The following is a 16,792-nucleotide window of genomic DNA, read 5'->3' as shown; positions in this document are numbered from 1 at the left end:
ATGATTAAATAAAGGAGTTTTATTTATGAGTAAAGTTACTGTCACATGTTAATTGTTTAACTATTGTTTCACTTTGCATGTTTTGACTTCCAGAATAATTGAGTTTATTAGGAATAATCGAATTATTCAAATGGTCCACAATCGTTCATATGTTGGGAGTAGATATGAATGAAGATTGTCATGAATTGGTGTGTAGAATGTCTAAATGGTGTTAGACATAGCAAGGGTTGCTGCAACGTTCATGAGTGCTTATGAACTGGTTTTGAGCATTGGAATAAACCCGCGCTTGCTGGAATCACCTTATGGAATACGATATAAAAGGTGATCGCAAGACGATAATATCATATAGTCTTAAAACCTAGATATATGATTTATTATTTGTTAATTGATTGTACATTGATAATGCGAAAACGCATCAGTAACTCGGTGTTATAAAACGCATTGTTGTGTATAGTTGGTTAATGAATAAGTAAATGCATATAAGTCGAAGTTTATCTGTAACTTTTATCTAAGAAGGTAAAAGCGATATCTCGGCCGCTCGATGATTTGATTTGACTTATGTGCCGGGCCCGGTCAGAACTGAATTGATGTGTTTGATTGAGTTCTATGTCAAATAAATCAGAGATCGAGAAATCAAATGCTAGACTAACCATTCCATAGGATTGTCAGCATGATATCTAACAAAGGACTGTACGATCCCTTATCTAAAGGACAAGATTGACTAGATCAAAGTTGACAGCGTCTTTGAGAGCTACGATTGCAAACCGAATTGTACTTGTATAGTTACTAGACTTATCCAAGTGGGAGACTGTTGGAATAGTGTCTAAGGCTGCAACTATATTAGGCAAGTATTTGATCCAGTTGTGCATGGTCCTTTTGGGTTGCCTTCACCATAGCAACTTGATGGATGATTTGTTAAGAGAGAGTAAATAATATATGGTTATTTGATTAATATAAGTCATAAATTAATTGGAATTAATTTGGTGACTTAAAGAGATTAATTAAATAAAGGGGTATAAACTGTCAATTGTTTGATAGTTAAACTTTAGACTATAAATCCATTGGGATATGCTTTGGACGAATTCTATGATATATAGGATAGCTAAAATCGTCCAAAGGCTTATCTATGGAATGGATTTGGATAGCCTTAAGAGAAGATTATCCAATTAGGGTTTAGGTTGTAACCCTTAAGGAGTCTACAAGTATAAATAGACCCTAGGGGTGAGGGAATTCGACACACCATCTAAAGTAGAGATACTTTGGCCGAATTCCTCCCTTCTCCTCTCTCCTAAATCATCTTGCTTGCTATTGGTGTTTGTAAGCCATTAGAGGAGTGACATTTGTGACTCTAGAAGCTCCAAGACAACAAGATCAACAAGGAACTCAAAGGTATGATTCTAGATCTGTTTCAATGTTGTTATTTAACCTAATTAGCCATTAGAAGTCTTGGATTCAAAGCATGTTTAATTAGAAAGCCTAGATCCAAGCATTAGGGTTTTGCATGTGCACATAGGAAAGTTCTTATGGCCAAAACCCATCAACTAAATGAGCACAAAGTTAAAAGTTCAATAACATTTTAAAACTTAAAATGAGTTAATTGACCAAATGAGTACAAAGTCAAAAGTTAAATGACCAAAAATGACCTAAACCCAATTAAATTATCATACTCAAATAATATTTAAAAATTTTCTAGATTTAAAAAAAATTTAATTTGGTTTTTATCCATATTAAATAAATCTTCAAATTTGAAAAATAAAAGGAAAGGGAAACCCTAAAATCGACAGCCCCACGTCATGGGCATAGACTCCCAGGCCGTGACCTGCGATTAAAATGTTTATTAATTACAAAATTTCAATATTTCTTCTTTCATTCAATTTCAAACAAGCATTTACAGAAAATATGGATCTAGGATGAATGTAATCATGAACTAATGACTCTGATACCGCTGTTAGGTTTTCTATGCATCAAATACACTTAAACTAGTTAGCGGAAAAACAAACTCTTATATACCTAAGTGTACATGCACCCTAGGATCTATGGCTTCATACTAATTATAGTTACCCTATGAAAACATAAAAACATAAAGAAGAAAAACATACCTATTACATAGACCTTGATCTACATGCTTGAGATGTTGATATTGTCATCCACGAAGTTGCTTGGATGAGAGGACCCAAACTAGAATCCCTCTAATGGTATCACACCCAATGACATCAAAGAGTGGAATAAAAATAACTAGGAGAATGGTTAATTTCATAAACCCTAAATGGGTTAGAAATCCTCCTTATGGGAGGAGAAAGAAGAGGAGAAACTTCAAGCCAAAGAATGAGCAAGAAATAATGAATCCGTAAGGCTCTATTTATAGCCTTGGATACCTTCTGGGGTTTTATCTAGAGGTGTTCATTTGGATAGACCGGTTTGATTGGATCCAATCAATTGAATCCAAATTGATTTCGGTTTTCAAAACATGGATCCGAATAGTCCAAACTAAATTCAAATATGATCTGATTCGATCCAATTACAATTCGGTTAGATCGGTTTTTATATTTCGGTTTTCAAAAACCGAAACATTTTAAAATGATATATAATTATAATATTACACAATTTTACATAAGAAGTGAAAACAAATTATTTAGTTGTGATTTAAAATTTATAAACAACTACTAATAAGGTGTGTTATAGTTAAATATTTTATAGATAGAAAACTTTTGAGAAGAAATGCATATTAATATTTTTTTTTATCAGGTGAAACGTTTTGAACATATTTTAAAGAATAAATTACAAATTAATAAATAACTATATATATATATATATATATTAAAAATAAATAAATAATAAATGTTTATTCGGTTTTTTTTGAACTATTCGATTCTTATTATATAAACCAAAACCAATCTGAAATCCAAAATAATAATTCGGTTTTGTTGAAAACCAATCCAAAAATCTGAATATCCGAACCAAATAATCTAATCCAAATTGTCCAATTTAACAATTCGGTTTTATCCAAATAACGAACAGCCCTAGTTTTATCCTGAAGCCCATATGGGATGGATAACCCTTAGAACGAAATTCCCTTTATCTTAAGAGAATTTTTGTCCAACACCGTTCTTCTTATGGTTTTGGAAGATTTATGATCTACAACTATTGTTTAGTTGAATACTCAACCCTTTGATTAATTAAATTGTTAATTAAATCCCAAAATATATTTTTAATTATTTTCTAATTAATTATTAATCATAATAATTAATAAACCAATTTTTCCTTAATTTTTTCTACTTAATGTGGGTCTTGAAGGCAACCCCACAGGACCCTATTATTATTATAAATATTACGAATAGTTAATTACCTTGAGCACTATTACCAACACTTTATACCGCTACCATCAACCTCCATAGAAACGTCTACCACCAACAACCATTGTCTACCGTCCATAACTATCGTCCACTACCATTCTGCAAGGTGAAGTAGTTTGGTTGAGCTAACATATCCGATTGGTTATTTATTGGAGGATATTTGAATAGGGTGATGGTGGAGAACTAGATTTATCTTGGATCGTGTAAGCTTACTTTATGAACTGATATTTCCACCATATGTCTGGGTTACAGGAAATCCAACCTAGGATAATCCAAAAGGACAATTGTGTATATAGACATAAAAACACAATCCAAATTGTCAAAGGGGTTCTGAGTTCGTGTAGAAGAAGGAGAGCTGAGAAGGGTACTATATACGACTCAAAAGAGGAGTCGTTGTAACAACCTGTTTCGAGTCGTTTCATAATTCGGGGTCGTGACCCAAATATGAAGTATCATAAGGCTTTGGGCTTTGGGAAAGAGAGGTTTAGACCTATTTAGATGTGGTTAATGTAGATTATGTGATCCAAGAGTTTGATTTGTGCTTTGGAGTCAAAGGGTAAAATGGGAAAAGTGGTGTTCAAACTTCTTTTATGAATTAAGGATTTTAGTTCGATGTATTTTATGTGATGTCCCATTTTCACAACCAAAATTTTTCATTTTCATTTAAGTAAATCTTCCTAATTATAAAGCCATTATGGAAAAAACCATTTATGCTAAATACATTTATAAACATTTCAGAGTAATATTAAAGCGCGTAATCTTCATTGTTGTTGATGATGAATATGTACAGTCACGCTTTCGCCTTCCTATGATGACCAATGATACCTGAAACAATAAACAGCCGGATAAGAACACAGCTTAGTTAGTTTCCCCCAAAATACCAAATACGATAAACATACAAGCATGCATAACGACCGCTCTTCAGGCCTTCAGCCTGACTGGACTGCCTCGTAGGCCTTAAGTATATCTGGGCCGGAATACCAGGGTTTATTGGCTTACCACCTCAACTTAACCACTGTTACTGAGTCTCCATGCCTTCGGCTTACAACCGGCCCACATCGGGTATCTTGGCCTACATCACAAAACAGGACCGTCTCAACCCACCACTACCATATGTCGACATATAGACAATCAGGATCAAGTAAGCACATAATAACAGGAAAGCACCAATCATATATGTTACTACCGCCAACTAGCCCTCACACCGGACCCTATCCCACTACTAGCTATCCTCCATGAAATGCGTAACCATAATTAACCAGAGGTGAGATAGGCACCCGAACAGATGATCCTACTCTAGAGCCACAACCAAAGAAGGAACATGCAAGAAAGCCTATATTAAAAGTTCTCAGGCTATCCTACATGACCACATATAGTCCCTAGGGAACTCCTCCAGATAATAACCAACAAGTACAATTAAACATACAAATCTACAGATCACTACCGCATAACAACATCCTATATACCAGGATACAGATCTAATAGATAACTACAACATAACAATATCCTATATACGAGGACACAAATCTAACAGATCACTACAACATAGCAACATCCTATGTACCAGGATACAGATCTAATAGATCACCACAACATAGCTATATACGAAATACCAACAATCTAAAGAATGTGTAACCGTATATACCCAAAGATGAATTAGACACCCAGACATGTGATCTTACTCTTAAACCACAACAAAACAAGGAACACGTAAAAGAGCCTAGATCAAGAGTCCTCAGTATATCCTACATGACTATATACAGACCCTAAGGCATCCTTCTACTAACAGATAACCAAAACTAGTGGTCTGACATTGGTGCCTTCGACCCACGGGTACGGTGAGGTGAAACTCACCTGAAATGAAGAAACCCAAGAACACTGGTATACGCTCCCTGCTACATTACTTGCTTCGGAAAATCCCCTAACATCAGAAGCATATAAAATTTTAATCACCAATCAAACCCTCAAGTTTGACCTAAAGTCAAACTTGGTCAAAAAGTCAACGGTCAACAGAGCTAACAAAAGTCAAAGTCTAAGGTTGGTTGAGTACATCATGCGTACATGGGATAGCTTAGTACGCACATCTTACTCGAACTGGTTCCATCGTTTCCATTAAGCAATTAATCCTTTAAGCACTTTTCACCCAAACTCAGATCTAGCCTCAAAACATTGTCTTAAGTCATAAAGTTTCCACCTTTATGACTTTCTAAGGGTAGGGAAGGTCCAAAAGCTAAAACCCTAACTTATTAATCCATTAAGACATCAAAATCTTGCATGGAAGGGATAAAAGGACCAAGATCACCTTTTATGGTTCCTAATAGCTCCATAATTCCAACTTTATCCATTAAAATGGTCCCAACAAACAAGATCTAGTCTTTAAGTCTCAAAGGGGCCAAAAGTGCATCTTTTTTCAACTTAATCCATTAAGTCCAAGTCTCCAACCTCCAGATCTGAATCAATATAATGTTTAGATGGATAAAGTTTCCAAGTTTATATATAACAAGGTCACATACTTTCAAGATATAAACTTTATGCACTTAAAGTGACCAAAAGCTCATAACACTTAAAACTAGCTAAGATCTAACAATTTTATCATCAAGATTAACTTTATACCTCTAGAAGAAAGATCAAGGAGAAAAATGTCTAGATCTACAACCTCTAATAATGCTTCTTCAATGAGTTCCTTCTTCTCCAAGGTGCACCAAGAACACTCCAAAGCACTTAAAAACACATTAAATTTTGCTCACAAGGCTCAAACTAGGGCTAGGGTTTCAGGAGAGGGTGTGGAGAGGTGAAGGCTGGGAATGGAGTGGATTTGGGGAAGTTAAGGAGTTTAAATAGGGTTCAAACCATGAAAATAAGGTTTGGATACTGATCGCATACACCGAACATACTAGGGATGCCCTAGTACGATCAACATACACGACTAACCCAAAAATCATCATAACTTCAAACGGTCGTAACTTCTTCATTCCAAACTCCATTTTTAACGTTATTTATATCCATGGAAAGATGTTGAAGAGTTCTACAATATTATCTAAATATCTTGGGCTAAAATCTTCTCGAACAAAAAAAATCCATATTTCATGCAAGAACCTGACCTATGACTTTTCCCCTTTTACCTTTCGGCCCAAATCACAATTCAAGGGTTAAATATCTCAACCATCATTACCTCCTTCCACAAGGTCTAATATTTACCTTCTTAAGGCCCAAATCTTTTACAAAATTAACTTCCAACCCATGTTCCTGAAATAAGAAATGACGGGAAATAGGATGTTACATTTTAAGTCAAAAGTAATTAGATAGGGTTGTAGAGCTCCTCAATACCTTTACGTGGATATAAAGATCATCAAAAATGGAGTTAGAACGAAGATGTTATGACTGTTATAAGTTAGGAAGGTTTTGGACTTAATTTAGTATGTTGGGCGTACAGGAAGTATGTTGGGTGTACTAGGGCATCCATGGTATGTTGGGCGTACGTGATCAGTTCCCAAACCCTATTTTCATGGTTTAAGGCTTATTTAAGCTCCTTAACTTCCCTAAACCCATTACATTCTCATCATCCACCTCTCCAACACCATCTCTTGAAAACCCTAACCCTAGTTTGAGCCTTTTGAGCACAAGAAGGTGATATTGAGTGCTTTGGAGTGTTCTTTGTGCGTATTGGATAAGAAAGAGCTCTTTAGAGAAGTGTTGGTTGCATTAGAGCTTGTAGATCTAGACTTTGTTCATCTTGATCTTTCTTCTAAAGGTATAAAGCTTGAATCTTGATGATGCATTTGTTAGATCTAGCTACTTTTGGATGCTATGAGCTTTTGGTCACTTTAGTGCATAAAGTTTAGATCCTAAAAGTTTGTGACCTTGTTATGGATAATGTTGGGAACTTTATCTATCTAAACATCATATTGATTCAGATCTAAAGGTTGGAGACTTGGACTTAATGGATTAAGTTGAAAAGATGCAATTTTGGTCCCTTTGAAGCTTAAAGACTAGATCTTGGTTGTTTGTAGCATTATAATGGATAAAGTTGGAAACTTTATCCATTATGGAGTTATTAGGAACCGCAAAAATACAAGCTTGGACCTTAGTTTCCTTCCATGTATTGCTAGGATGTCTTAAAGAGTTAAGAAGTTAGGATATTTGGTATTGAGCACGTAATAGGCATGCAAGATCATAAAGTTGGAAACTTTATGATAAAGAACATTATTTGAGGGATAGATCTGGATTTTTGGATGAAAGAGCTTAAGGATCAAGCTCTTAATGGGAAGAAAGGGTGGCTTCCGCATACACTAGGCATACCAAAGGGTACACTACTCGTACGTGGTCAACCTTTCGATTTTGGTCAAACATGTAATACGCCCCATGTACTTGTTGACTACGCCCGACGTACTCACTGAGTTGACCCGATTGACTTTGACTTTGACTTTGACCAGGAGTTTGACCAAGTTTGACCTATAAGTATTTTGGGTATATTGATTATAAGTTAAGTTTGGTTATGTTCCAATGAATAGGTGATCGATAAAGCTGATATTCAGAGGAGTGTCCTATTCAACGATCTTTCCGATTGAGAGGGGAGTTTTCTCATTGTATCCATGGGTCGAAAGCACCAATGTCAGCCCATTATTATGTTATTTAGGATGATAGTTGTTGTGTGGCTTACATGAGTTTGTATGATGGGTTGAAACAAACCCAAGGGCGTGGCCCACTATCCTATGTTTGGGTTTAAAATAGACCCTAGGGCGGGGCCCACTATTGTATGATTGGATTGAACGATACCCCAGGCCGAGGCCATAGGACGGGTTGAAATACTCCCCATGTTGAGGCCCTGAGGCAAGGCCCATATATGTATATCAGGTTGGTTATAGCCAATGGTTAAGCCCAATTGTATGTTTTGGTATGTGGTATTTTGGGGAACTCACAAAGATTTGTGCTTACTGTTTTACGTTTATGGTTTTACGTACTTCTAGTACGAAAGGGAAGGGCCCGACGTGACTGCACCATCTCCACTAGAATTTTCCGCATTGACAATTTTCAATATTTACTCTGATGTTTAAATAGTATATTTACTTTGATCGGTTTTGGAACAACTCGTTTGCATGGTTTATTGTTTTAAAAATGAAAATTTTACTATAAATTTTTGGGATGTTACACCCATATAATTACATAATAGATTAGGGTTAATATTTTATACTAGTTAGGAAATTAACAAAATTAATGACATGATCAATGGTTACCACAATTGATAAGATTTATCAATTTTACCATAACCACCCATTAAAATTTTATTTTTCCATAATGTAACTAATCAATGGTTACCGGTCAGCGAGACCACCACCAGGGGCTCTGCCCTTTAGACCTCGCTAGGGGTGTTGCCCCTAGGACTCTGCAAGGGGGTGCGACCCCGTTGACCCCCGTTTTTCTGTCATATCGGCTTATAATTCGATTTTATATATGCATGCACTCCACATTCACCTAACATATAATATAGAGTACAAACGATAATCCACTTAGTTTACATGTCAGTCCAAATTAAACATAATGTCAGATGACACTAAAATCACCAACATTATATATCTAGAAATGTAGCAACACCATTCATAAAGGGAGAAGTTGAGAGAGTAAAAAGGTGAGGGTGTGTTAGATTTTCTAAATGGGTAAATTGGTTTTTCACATATACTTAACTAGTCGTGTCGTATTTTTGCCTAACACGAAATAACTTATTTTTCTTTACCTATACACGACTCAACACAATAACGTGCTTTTATTGTTAAGGCGAACACAACTAAATAAAAACACGATAGTACGAAAAAAGTAAAAAAGTAACCTTTTGCATAATTTCATACGTAAATTCTATTAAAAAAGTTAATTTAAACACAACAAATACAAATAACACGGAAAAATAACATAAGACATCATAGAATGTTGCTAAACATACACACCTTTTGAACACCATAGACATGACACGACCACGATATTTCATGTTATTTTCATGTAGAAATTTGAACACAAAGATGATATTAACACAAATTCGAAATTGATTTTGTCTCAATTTCGTTTCATTTCGTGTAAGTATCGACATGACACGAACACAAAAGTTGCAACTTTTTAACTCCACCGTTAAAATTTGAAGCGTTTTTGAAAGTTGTCCTTAACCTGACATTTTATAAAAATCACAGGGACCAATTCTGAAGTTTTGTCTATATTTAGTATTTTCTGTAAATAAAAACTAAAATAAAAATGTTTATTAATGTGCCAAACTTTGATCATTTCCGGCGAATAAGCTAGTCACTTCACTTGCTGTCTTGCATACAAGTCCAAGGCACTGAAGAGGATTATAGGCGCCTCACAGACGGCGGCGGATCCGTTAAACACCTGCCTCATCGTCACCACAACCATCATCACTCTCATAGTCGTTGCCATGAATCATCATCATCATCACCGGCGTCGTTAATTTCACTCCTAGATGTCTGTGTGGAAGAAGTAAAATCAAGAAAGAATACTAAGATTTCATCAATCATCATTGTGATAAACGTGTCACGATACCGGAGCTTCGTAGTACTCGATCACCTTAGCCATCGCTTCCACCATCATACTTGTTGCTCCATAAACCATCATCATAATTAATCGATATGACTAATCTCGCGCTTAGATGTCCATCCAGACGAAGATATAATCAACGAAGAACAAGGAGACTTCATATTCGCCGGTGAAGGTGCTAATTAAGGTGTCGCGACAGGTGACAGCGGCGCTCCGTCGTCTGCGCGTCTGAACAAAAAAGTGACTGAAATATACAAAAGGGGTAGTTTGGTCAAAGTTAAAAGTTACCGACTTTGACCACCATCTGTAAACTGTGAAATTCTCGCTCCATTTTGGGGGAAAAATGTTCATAGAATTGTAGTCAACAAGGAGAAGACTAGAAAATTCAGTATACGACAACAGTGATTGATTGAAGTTGAATCCCTTTTTCCGTTCTTCGGTCACACGTTTAACATTTTTTCTTCAAAACAACACCAAATTTCAACAGATATTGTTAAACTATTTCGCCAATCAATTCCATATTCTAACAACAAAACCCCAAATCTCCAACTTCGGGTTTTTAATCTCTACTTAAAAACTTCACCCACTCAGACCCCCCATAACACGCACACACAAACACTCACAGATCCTCGAACACATCAATCACTGTGTTGCGTCGAGAAGCGATGATGACGAAACTCTTTCTAGGGTTCATATTATTAAGCTGCTTGTATCATGAATCAGCAATGGGTCGTTTCGTAGTGGAAAAAAACAGCTTAACAGTATCTTCACCGGAAAGCATCAAGGGAAATCACGATAGTGCCATCGGCAACTTCGGTATTCCTCAATACGGTGGTAGTATGGCCGGAACTGTGAGTTACCCAAAAGAAAACAGAAAAGGTTGTCGTCAATTCGATGAATTTGGTATTGCTTTTAAAGCCAAACCTGGTACTTTGCCGACGTTTGTTTTACTCGATCGTGGAGGTATACAATTAACTTTTACTATATGATTTTCGATTGTTTATTTTTAGGTATCTTTATTATTGTTTCTAGCTAAAACTAAGCTTGTTTCTTGTTGTTGCTTCAATTTGTTTTTTGGACTTTCCCTTTTGGATTACTCTTTCCTGGTTCGTAATTTTTTTCATGATATTTATTCTGATTCATAAAAAAAAAAAAAACGGTTTGTATTATTTGAGCACTGATCTTGTTGTTGCCTATTCTTTGTTTTTGGATAATTTGGTAGCTGTCTATTCTTTAGATTATATTCTTTTAGGGATATTTCTCAACATGTGTATGAGATAATCATAACTAAACATCCATGTTCATATGTATGTTTAGTTATGAACATACCCATGTTCATGTTCATGAACATGGGTATAATTTGGTTCAGTAATGTAAGTTACACTACTGAACCAATATCTACAGGTTTTATATTTATGATAATCACAATTCATATTTTTCTCCACCTAGACTATACCCATGTTCATGTTAACATGAACATGGGTATAATTTGGTTCAGTAATGCAACACTACTGAACCAATATCTACCGGTTTAAATCACAATTCATATTTTTTTCTCCACCCACTCAGACTGCTTCTTCGCGTTAAAAGTATGGAACGCGCAAAACGCAGGCGCATCCGCAGTCTTGGTAGCAGACGACCTCGACGAGCCCCTAATCACCATGGACACACCGGAAGAAGACAGCGCATCATCAAAATACATCGAAAACATAACAATTCCATCCGCCCTAATCTCCAAATCATTTGGAGAAAAATTAAAAAAATCCATAAGTGATGGAGACATGGTCAACGTAAACCTTGACTGGAGAGAATCGGTCCCACATCCAGATGATCGTGTAGAATACGAACTTTGGACAAATAGCAACGATGAATGTGGAATAAAATGTGATATGTTAATGGATTTTGTTAAAAATTTCAAAGGTGCAGCACAAATATTAGAAAAAGGGGGGTATACTTTGTTTACACCTCATTATATAACATGGTATTGTCCTCAAGCTTTTACAATAAGTAAACAATGTAAGTCACAATGTATAAACCATGGGAGGTATTGTGCTCCTGACCCTGAACAAGATTTCAGTCAAGGGTATGAAGGGAAAGATGTGGTTATTGAAAATTTGAGGCAACTTTGTGTTTTTAAAGTGGCAAATGAGACAAAAAAGCCATGGGTTTGGTGGGATTATGTTACGGATTTTCAAATAAGGTGTCCAATGAAGGAAAAGAAGTATAATAAAGATTGTGCTGATGGGGTTATCAATTCTTTAGGTGATTTTTTTTTTTTTGTTTCTTTCTTTATAATTGTTTTTGTGATGTAGGGTTAATATTGTAAAAGACCTTATATATTGTGTTTTTTTTTGGATTGAACCTCAAGTTTTTTTTTTTTTTTTCCTGAAAAAGAACTGCATTTTTCCATTTTTTTTTTCTGATTCGGCCCTTTTAGCAGTTTTTTTTCGGAAAAAAACTTGTCAAATGTGGGTTTTTTTTTGGAAAAAATTAACAGGTTGAGGGTTTTTCGGAAAGAAAATAAAAAGTTGAGGGCTTTTTCGGAAAAAAAATGATTTTTTTTGAGAAAAACATAAAGTTGAGGTTTAATCTGGAAAAAACTCGGTATATAAGTTCTTTTATGATACTAACCCTAAAATGTATAAATGGAAGGTTGAAAAAGGAAAATGAATATTTGTTTTTTTTAATTTTTTTATTTTAAAGGACTTGATTTGAAGAAGATTGAGAGATGTATGGGAGACCCTAATGCAGATTCTGATAATCCTCTCCTCAAAGAAGAACAAGATGCTCAAGTAATGTTTTTTTTACATAAAGGGCGATTATATAAAATACTTGAGTGATTAATTAAAAAATATTATGTTTTTTTTTGGCAGATTGGGAAAGGGTCAAGAGGTGATGTGACCATATTGCCCACACTAGTTGTTAATAATCGACAATACAGAGGTTAGTTTTTAGCTTTATGTTCACATTGAAGGAGAAAATTAATTAAATGTGTTTGTATTATAAATATCTATATTTTTTTACAGGAAAGTTGGAGAAAGGTGCTGTTTTGAAGGCCATTTGTGCTGGTTTTGAAGAAACAACTGAGCCAGCTGCTTGTCTGAGTGACGGTAAGATATAATCTGTCAGTTTATGGGTCATGACACGACATTGGAGAAGGGTAAAATGGTCATTTACTAACATTCAGACAATTCATTTAGCCCCAAAAGAGAAACAGTCTTTGTGTATGCAACACTTAATGGATGTGAAAATAAGTCTTTATAGGCCATGACACCAGACTTGAGAAGGGTAAAATGGTCATTTACCACTGTTTGATTCAGTCCAGATGCATACATCACTCGAGAAGGGTAAAATGGTCATTTACTCACATTCAGAATGTTCATTTAGTCCAAATAAAAAAAAAATAGTCTTTATGTATACAACACTTAGTGGGATGAAAAAAGTCCTTATAGGTCATGACTCATGACATGACACTCGAGAAGGGTAGAATGGTCATTTAGTCACTGTCTGATTCAGTCCAAAAAGGGATAGTTTTTATGTATGCGTCAATTAATGGGAAAAAAACAAACATTCTCTATAGGTCAAACACATGACACTTGAGAAGGGTAAAATGGTCATTTACCACATTCATAGCATTTAATGGGAAAAAAGAAACTGACCTTAATCTGATTTTTTTTTTTCAGATGTGGAAACAAATGAGTGCTTAGAGAATTATGGTGGATGTTGGCATGACAAAATTGCCAATGTCACTGCATGCAAGGTACATTTTGTAATTTTTAGAATTATTATTAGTATTATTATTATTATTATTATATATATTTTGTTATGTTGCTTAATTTTTTATATTTATTATCTACATATTTAGGATATTTTGTTATGTTGCTTAATTTTTTATATTTATTATCTACATATTTAGGACACTTTTCGTGGGAGAGTTTGTGAATGCCCTTTAGTTGATGGTGTACAATTTAAAGGAGATGGCTATGCCTCCTGTGAAGGTAAATTTTTAATAACATATATATACTGTATTATAATAATAATAATAATAATAATAATAATAATAATAATAATAATAATAATATTATAAAAATAAAATTATTGTAGCAAGTGGGCCCGGACGATGCAAGATCAATAACGGAGGATGTTGGCATGAAACCCGAGATGGGCATTCATATTCCGCTTGCTCGGTTTGTACTTTTCTCAAATTTTATAATTTAATTTAATTTTTTTAAAGTTGTAGATTAAAAAAAAAAAAAAAAAAAATTAAAACATATTATAAAAATACAGGATAGTGGAAATGGGAAATGTGCATGTCCTGTCGGGTTTAAAGGTGATGGTGTCAAAAGTTGTGAAGGTAATTAAATGATGCTTTTTTATATTTGAGAAATTGTTAAATGTAAATATTCTGGATAGAAGAGAAATTTCCGATTTTGCCCTTGAGTGACAGATATTGATGAATGCAAAGAGAAGAAAGCATGTCAATGCCCTGAATGTAGTTGTAAGGATACATGGGGAAGCTATGAATGCACGTGTAGTGGTGACCTTTTGTATATAAGAGACCATGATACATGCATAAGTAAGTACACCTTCTTTTTTCAGGAAGGAATGGAATCGTTCATTCCGTTGCCAGATGGAATGGAATGGACCATTCCGTTCTTCCCATTTTGTTAATTTTTCATTGTGGCTGTTTTTCTTATTCCATATAAAATATAAAAAATCAATACCAACATTCAATACATGATCACGGAATCTTATAAACTCATTCCGATACCTTTCATCATTCCACCGTAAGTAAAATTCCGTTTTTGCCCTTCTAATTAGGCAAAAGGGCTGTTCAAGGAAAATCTGCATGGACTGCTGTTTGGATCATTTTATTGGTGTTAGGTTCGGTTGCTGGTGGAGCATATCTTGTCTACAAATATAGATTAAGAGTAAGTCACCAAAGGGCATATCTTTTCATTAATTTGCTTATTATTATTATTATTATTATAATATTATTTGTTTGTGGTGTAAAAATTTCAGACTTACATGGATTCGGAGATAAGAGCGATTATGGCACAATACATGCCTTTGGACAACCAAAGTGAAGTACCCAATCATGTTAGTGAAAATCGTGCTTGAAATGAAATTTAAAAAAAAAAAATGAAAAAAAAAAGGAAATAGTGTTGGATGATTCGTTGGAACTAGGGTGATGTGTTTGAGGGGATAATTACTATAATACCCTTGTACATCCAACCGATGAATTTGTTGTGTACCATTATCATGATAAGGGAAGTGTAGAAAACTTTGTCTAGTATGGATGTTTTGGGGATATGAGATTTGATAGGAAAATTTGATGGTGTGTTGTATCAATTTTTTTTTTTTTTTCTTATTTTGTCATTATCATTTCTATTAGAAGTCGGAAGCAATATACAACATGTGATCGGTCAAATTTATATTTTAACAACGTATTTTTGATGCAAAAGTGTTGAATGAAAAAATAAAAAATAAATAAAAACAGCGTTTGTTTGGATCGATATTATGGAATTTTGATTAACATGTTGAGTGGAAGTAGAGTTATGGGATTGAGATTATTTTATTAGTTTTTGTGAAGTCGTTTAGTATTTTATATAAAATAAGAAATTGGTTGAATTTTGTATTAAGATAAAATAAGATGATCTAAATGATATATTTAAATTTATATCGAGTATCACAACTTTGAATTAATTATAGAGATAAAAAGGTATGTGTTATAGTTAATGTTGAGGTGTGCTAAAGGCCTGTATTTAGTGTAATGAAGTTTAATTAAATCTAAGAAATTGTGTGTATGTCAATGCCTTTAATGATATAAAACAAAGGGTTGGTTTTCGTTACTTCTCAATTTTCATCACAATATATCGGGAATATGACTTATCAAGGTAATTAACTTTTCGGTATGTTCACATCTGGGTAACTATCTTTTTTTTTGTACATATGTAGGTAACAAACTTTTTGGAAGTGTTCACATATGACCATTATGACCTGCTATAGCAGGTTAAATCCTAGATGTGAACGCTTTCAACAAGTTTGTTACCTAGATGTGTACAAAAAAAAATAGTTACCCAAATATGAACAAACGAAAAGTAAAAATTAAATTACATGAATGGTCCCTGTGGTTTGGGGGAATTTGTGGTTTTGGTCGCTAACTTATTTTTTTTAACTTAAATGGTCCCTACTGTTTATTTTTGTTGCGTGTTTGATCACCGTCTTACCTAAAAATACTTTTGTGCCCTTATTAATTTATTTTTTTAATTAATTTTCTTATCTATGTATTTATTTTTTACATATTTAAAAAAAAAAATAAACCACACATATTTGTATCTCCTCGGATGATCCCTACTATTTATTTTTTAATTAATTTAATTTTTTAACTCGGATGGTCCCTACTATTTAATTTTGTTATGAACTTGGTCTCTGTCTTACCTAAAAAGACTATTGTTGCCTTGGTATTTTTTTAATTAATTTTCTTGTTTATGTACTTATGCTTTATATGTTTAAGAAAAATTAGTAGACCTCACATATCTGTATCTCATCACCATCCCATCTTTCATCCTTCTCAACTTCTATTTATTTTTCATCTTTAGTGATATCGACGTCTTCATCATCACTTCTTTTTTCGGTCCTTCAACTCCGTCGAATCAGCACCACAACCCACTAAAGATGAAGAGACAGTAGGTTATGGTGTTGGTTCACCAGAGTTGAAGTACAAAAAAAAAAGGATGGTGAAGACATCGATGTTACTAAAGATGGAAAAGAAATAGAAGATGGGGAGGAGATACAAATATGTGTGGTTTATTTTTTTTTTAAATATGTAAAAAATAAATACATAGATAAGAAAATTAATTAAAAAAATAAATTAATAAGGGCACAAAAGTATTTTTAGG

General features: G+C 34.1%; 1 protein-coding gene across 1 annotated transcript; it reads left to right on the top strand.

The window, feature by feature from the left end:
* Nucleotides 1–10,312: 10,312 nt before the first annotated feature.
* Nucleotides 10,313–15,242, top strand: LOC145014476 (vacuolar-sorting receptor 3-like). The gene is made up of 12 exons (XM_078972849.1): nucleotides 10,313–10,853; nucleotides 11,460–12,152; nucleotides 12,594–12,682; nucleotides 12,764–12,833; nucleotides 12,917–13,000; nucleotides 13,574–13,650; nucleotides 13,807–13,888; nucleotides 13,995–14,077; nucleotides 14,178–14,244; nucleotides 14,338–14,466; nucleotides 14,712–14,821; nucleotides 14,913–15,242. The coding sequence occupies exons 1-12, from the start codon at nucleotides 10,556–10,558 to the stop codon at nucleotides 15,009–15,011; spliced, it is 1,881 nt and encodes a 626-aa protein (XP_078828975.1). The 5' UTR covers nucleotides 10,313–10,555; the 3' UTR covers nucleotides 15,012–15,242.
* Nucleotides 15,243–16,792: the final 1,550 nt, after the last annotated feature.

Source organism: Lactuca saligna, chromosome 9 (assembly GCF_052625555.1).
Source record: "Lactuca saligna cultivar CGN05327 chromosome 9, ASM5262555v1, whole genome shotgun sequence".
NCBI classification, from domain to species: Eukaryota; Viridiplantae; Streptophyta; class Magnoliopsida; order Asterales; family Asteraceae; genus Lactuca; species Lactuca saligna.
The sequence above is the reverse complement of the archived record's forward strand: the minus strand, read 5'-3'. Positions and strand labels throughout refer to the sequence as shown.

Excerpts from the sequence above, each read along its gene's own strand:
- LOC145014476 (XM_078972849.1), top strand. The coding sequence starts at position 10,556 with ATGATGACGAAACTCTTTCTAGGGTTCATATTATTAAGCTGCTTGTAT. Across the intron at positions 10,854-11,459 it reads TGTTTTACTCGATCGTGGAG|ACTGCTTCTTCGCGTTAAAA; the intron begins GTATACAATTAA and ends CCACCCACTCAG. Across the intron at positions 14,822-14,912 it reads TCTACAAATATAGATTAAGA|ACTTACATGGATTCGGAGAT; the intron begins GTAAGTCACCAA and ends TAAAAATTTCAG.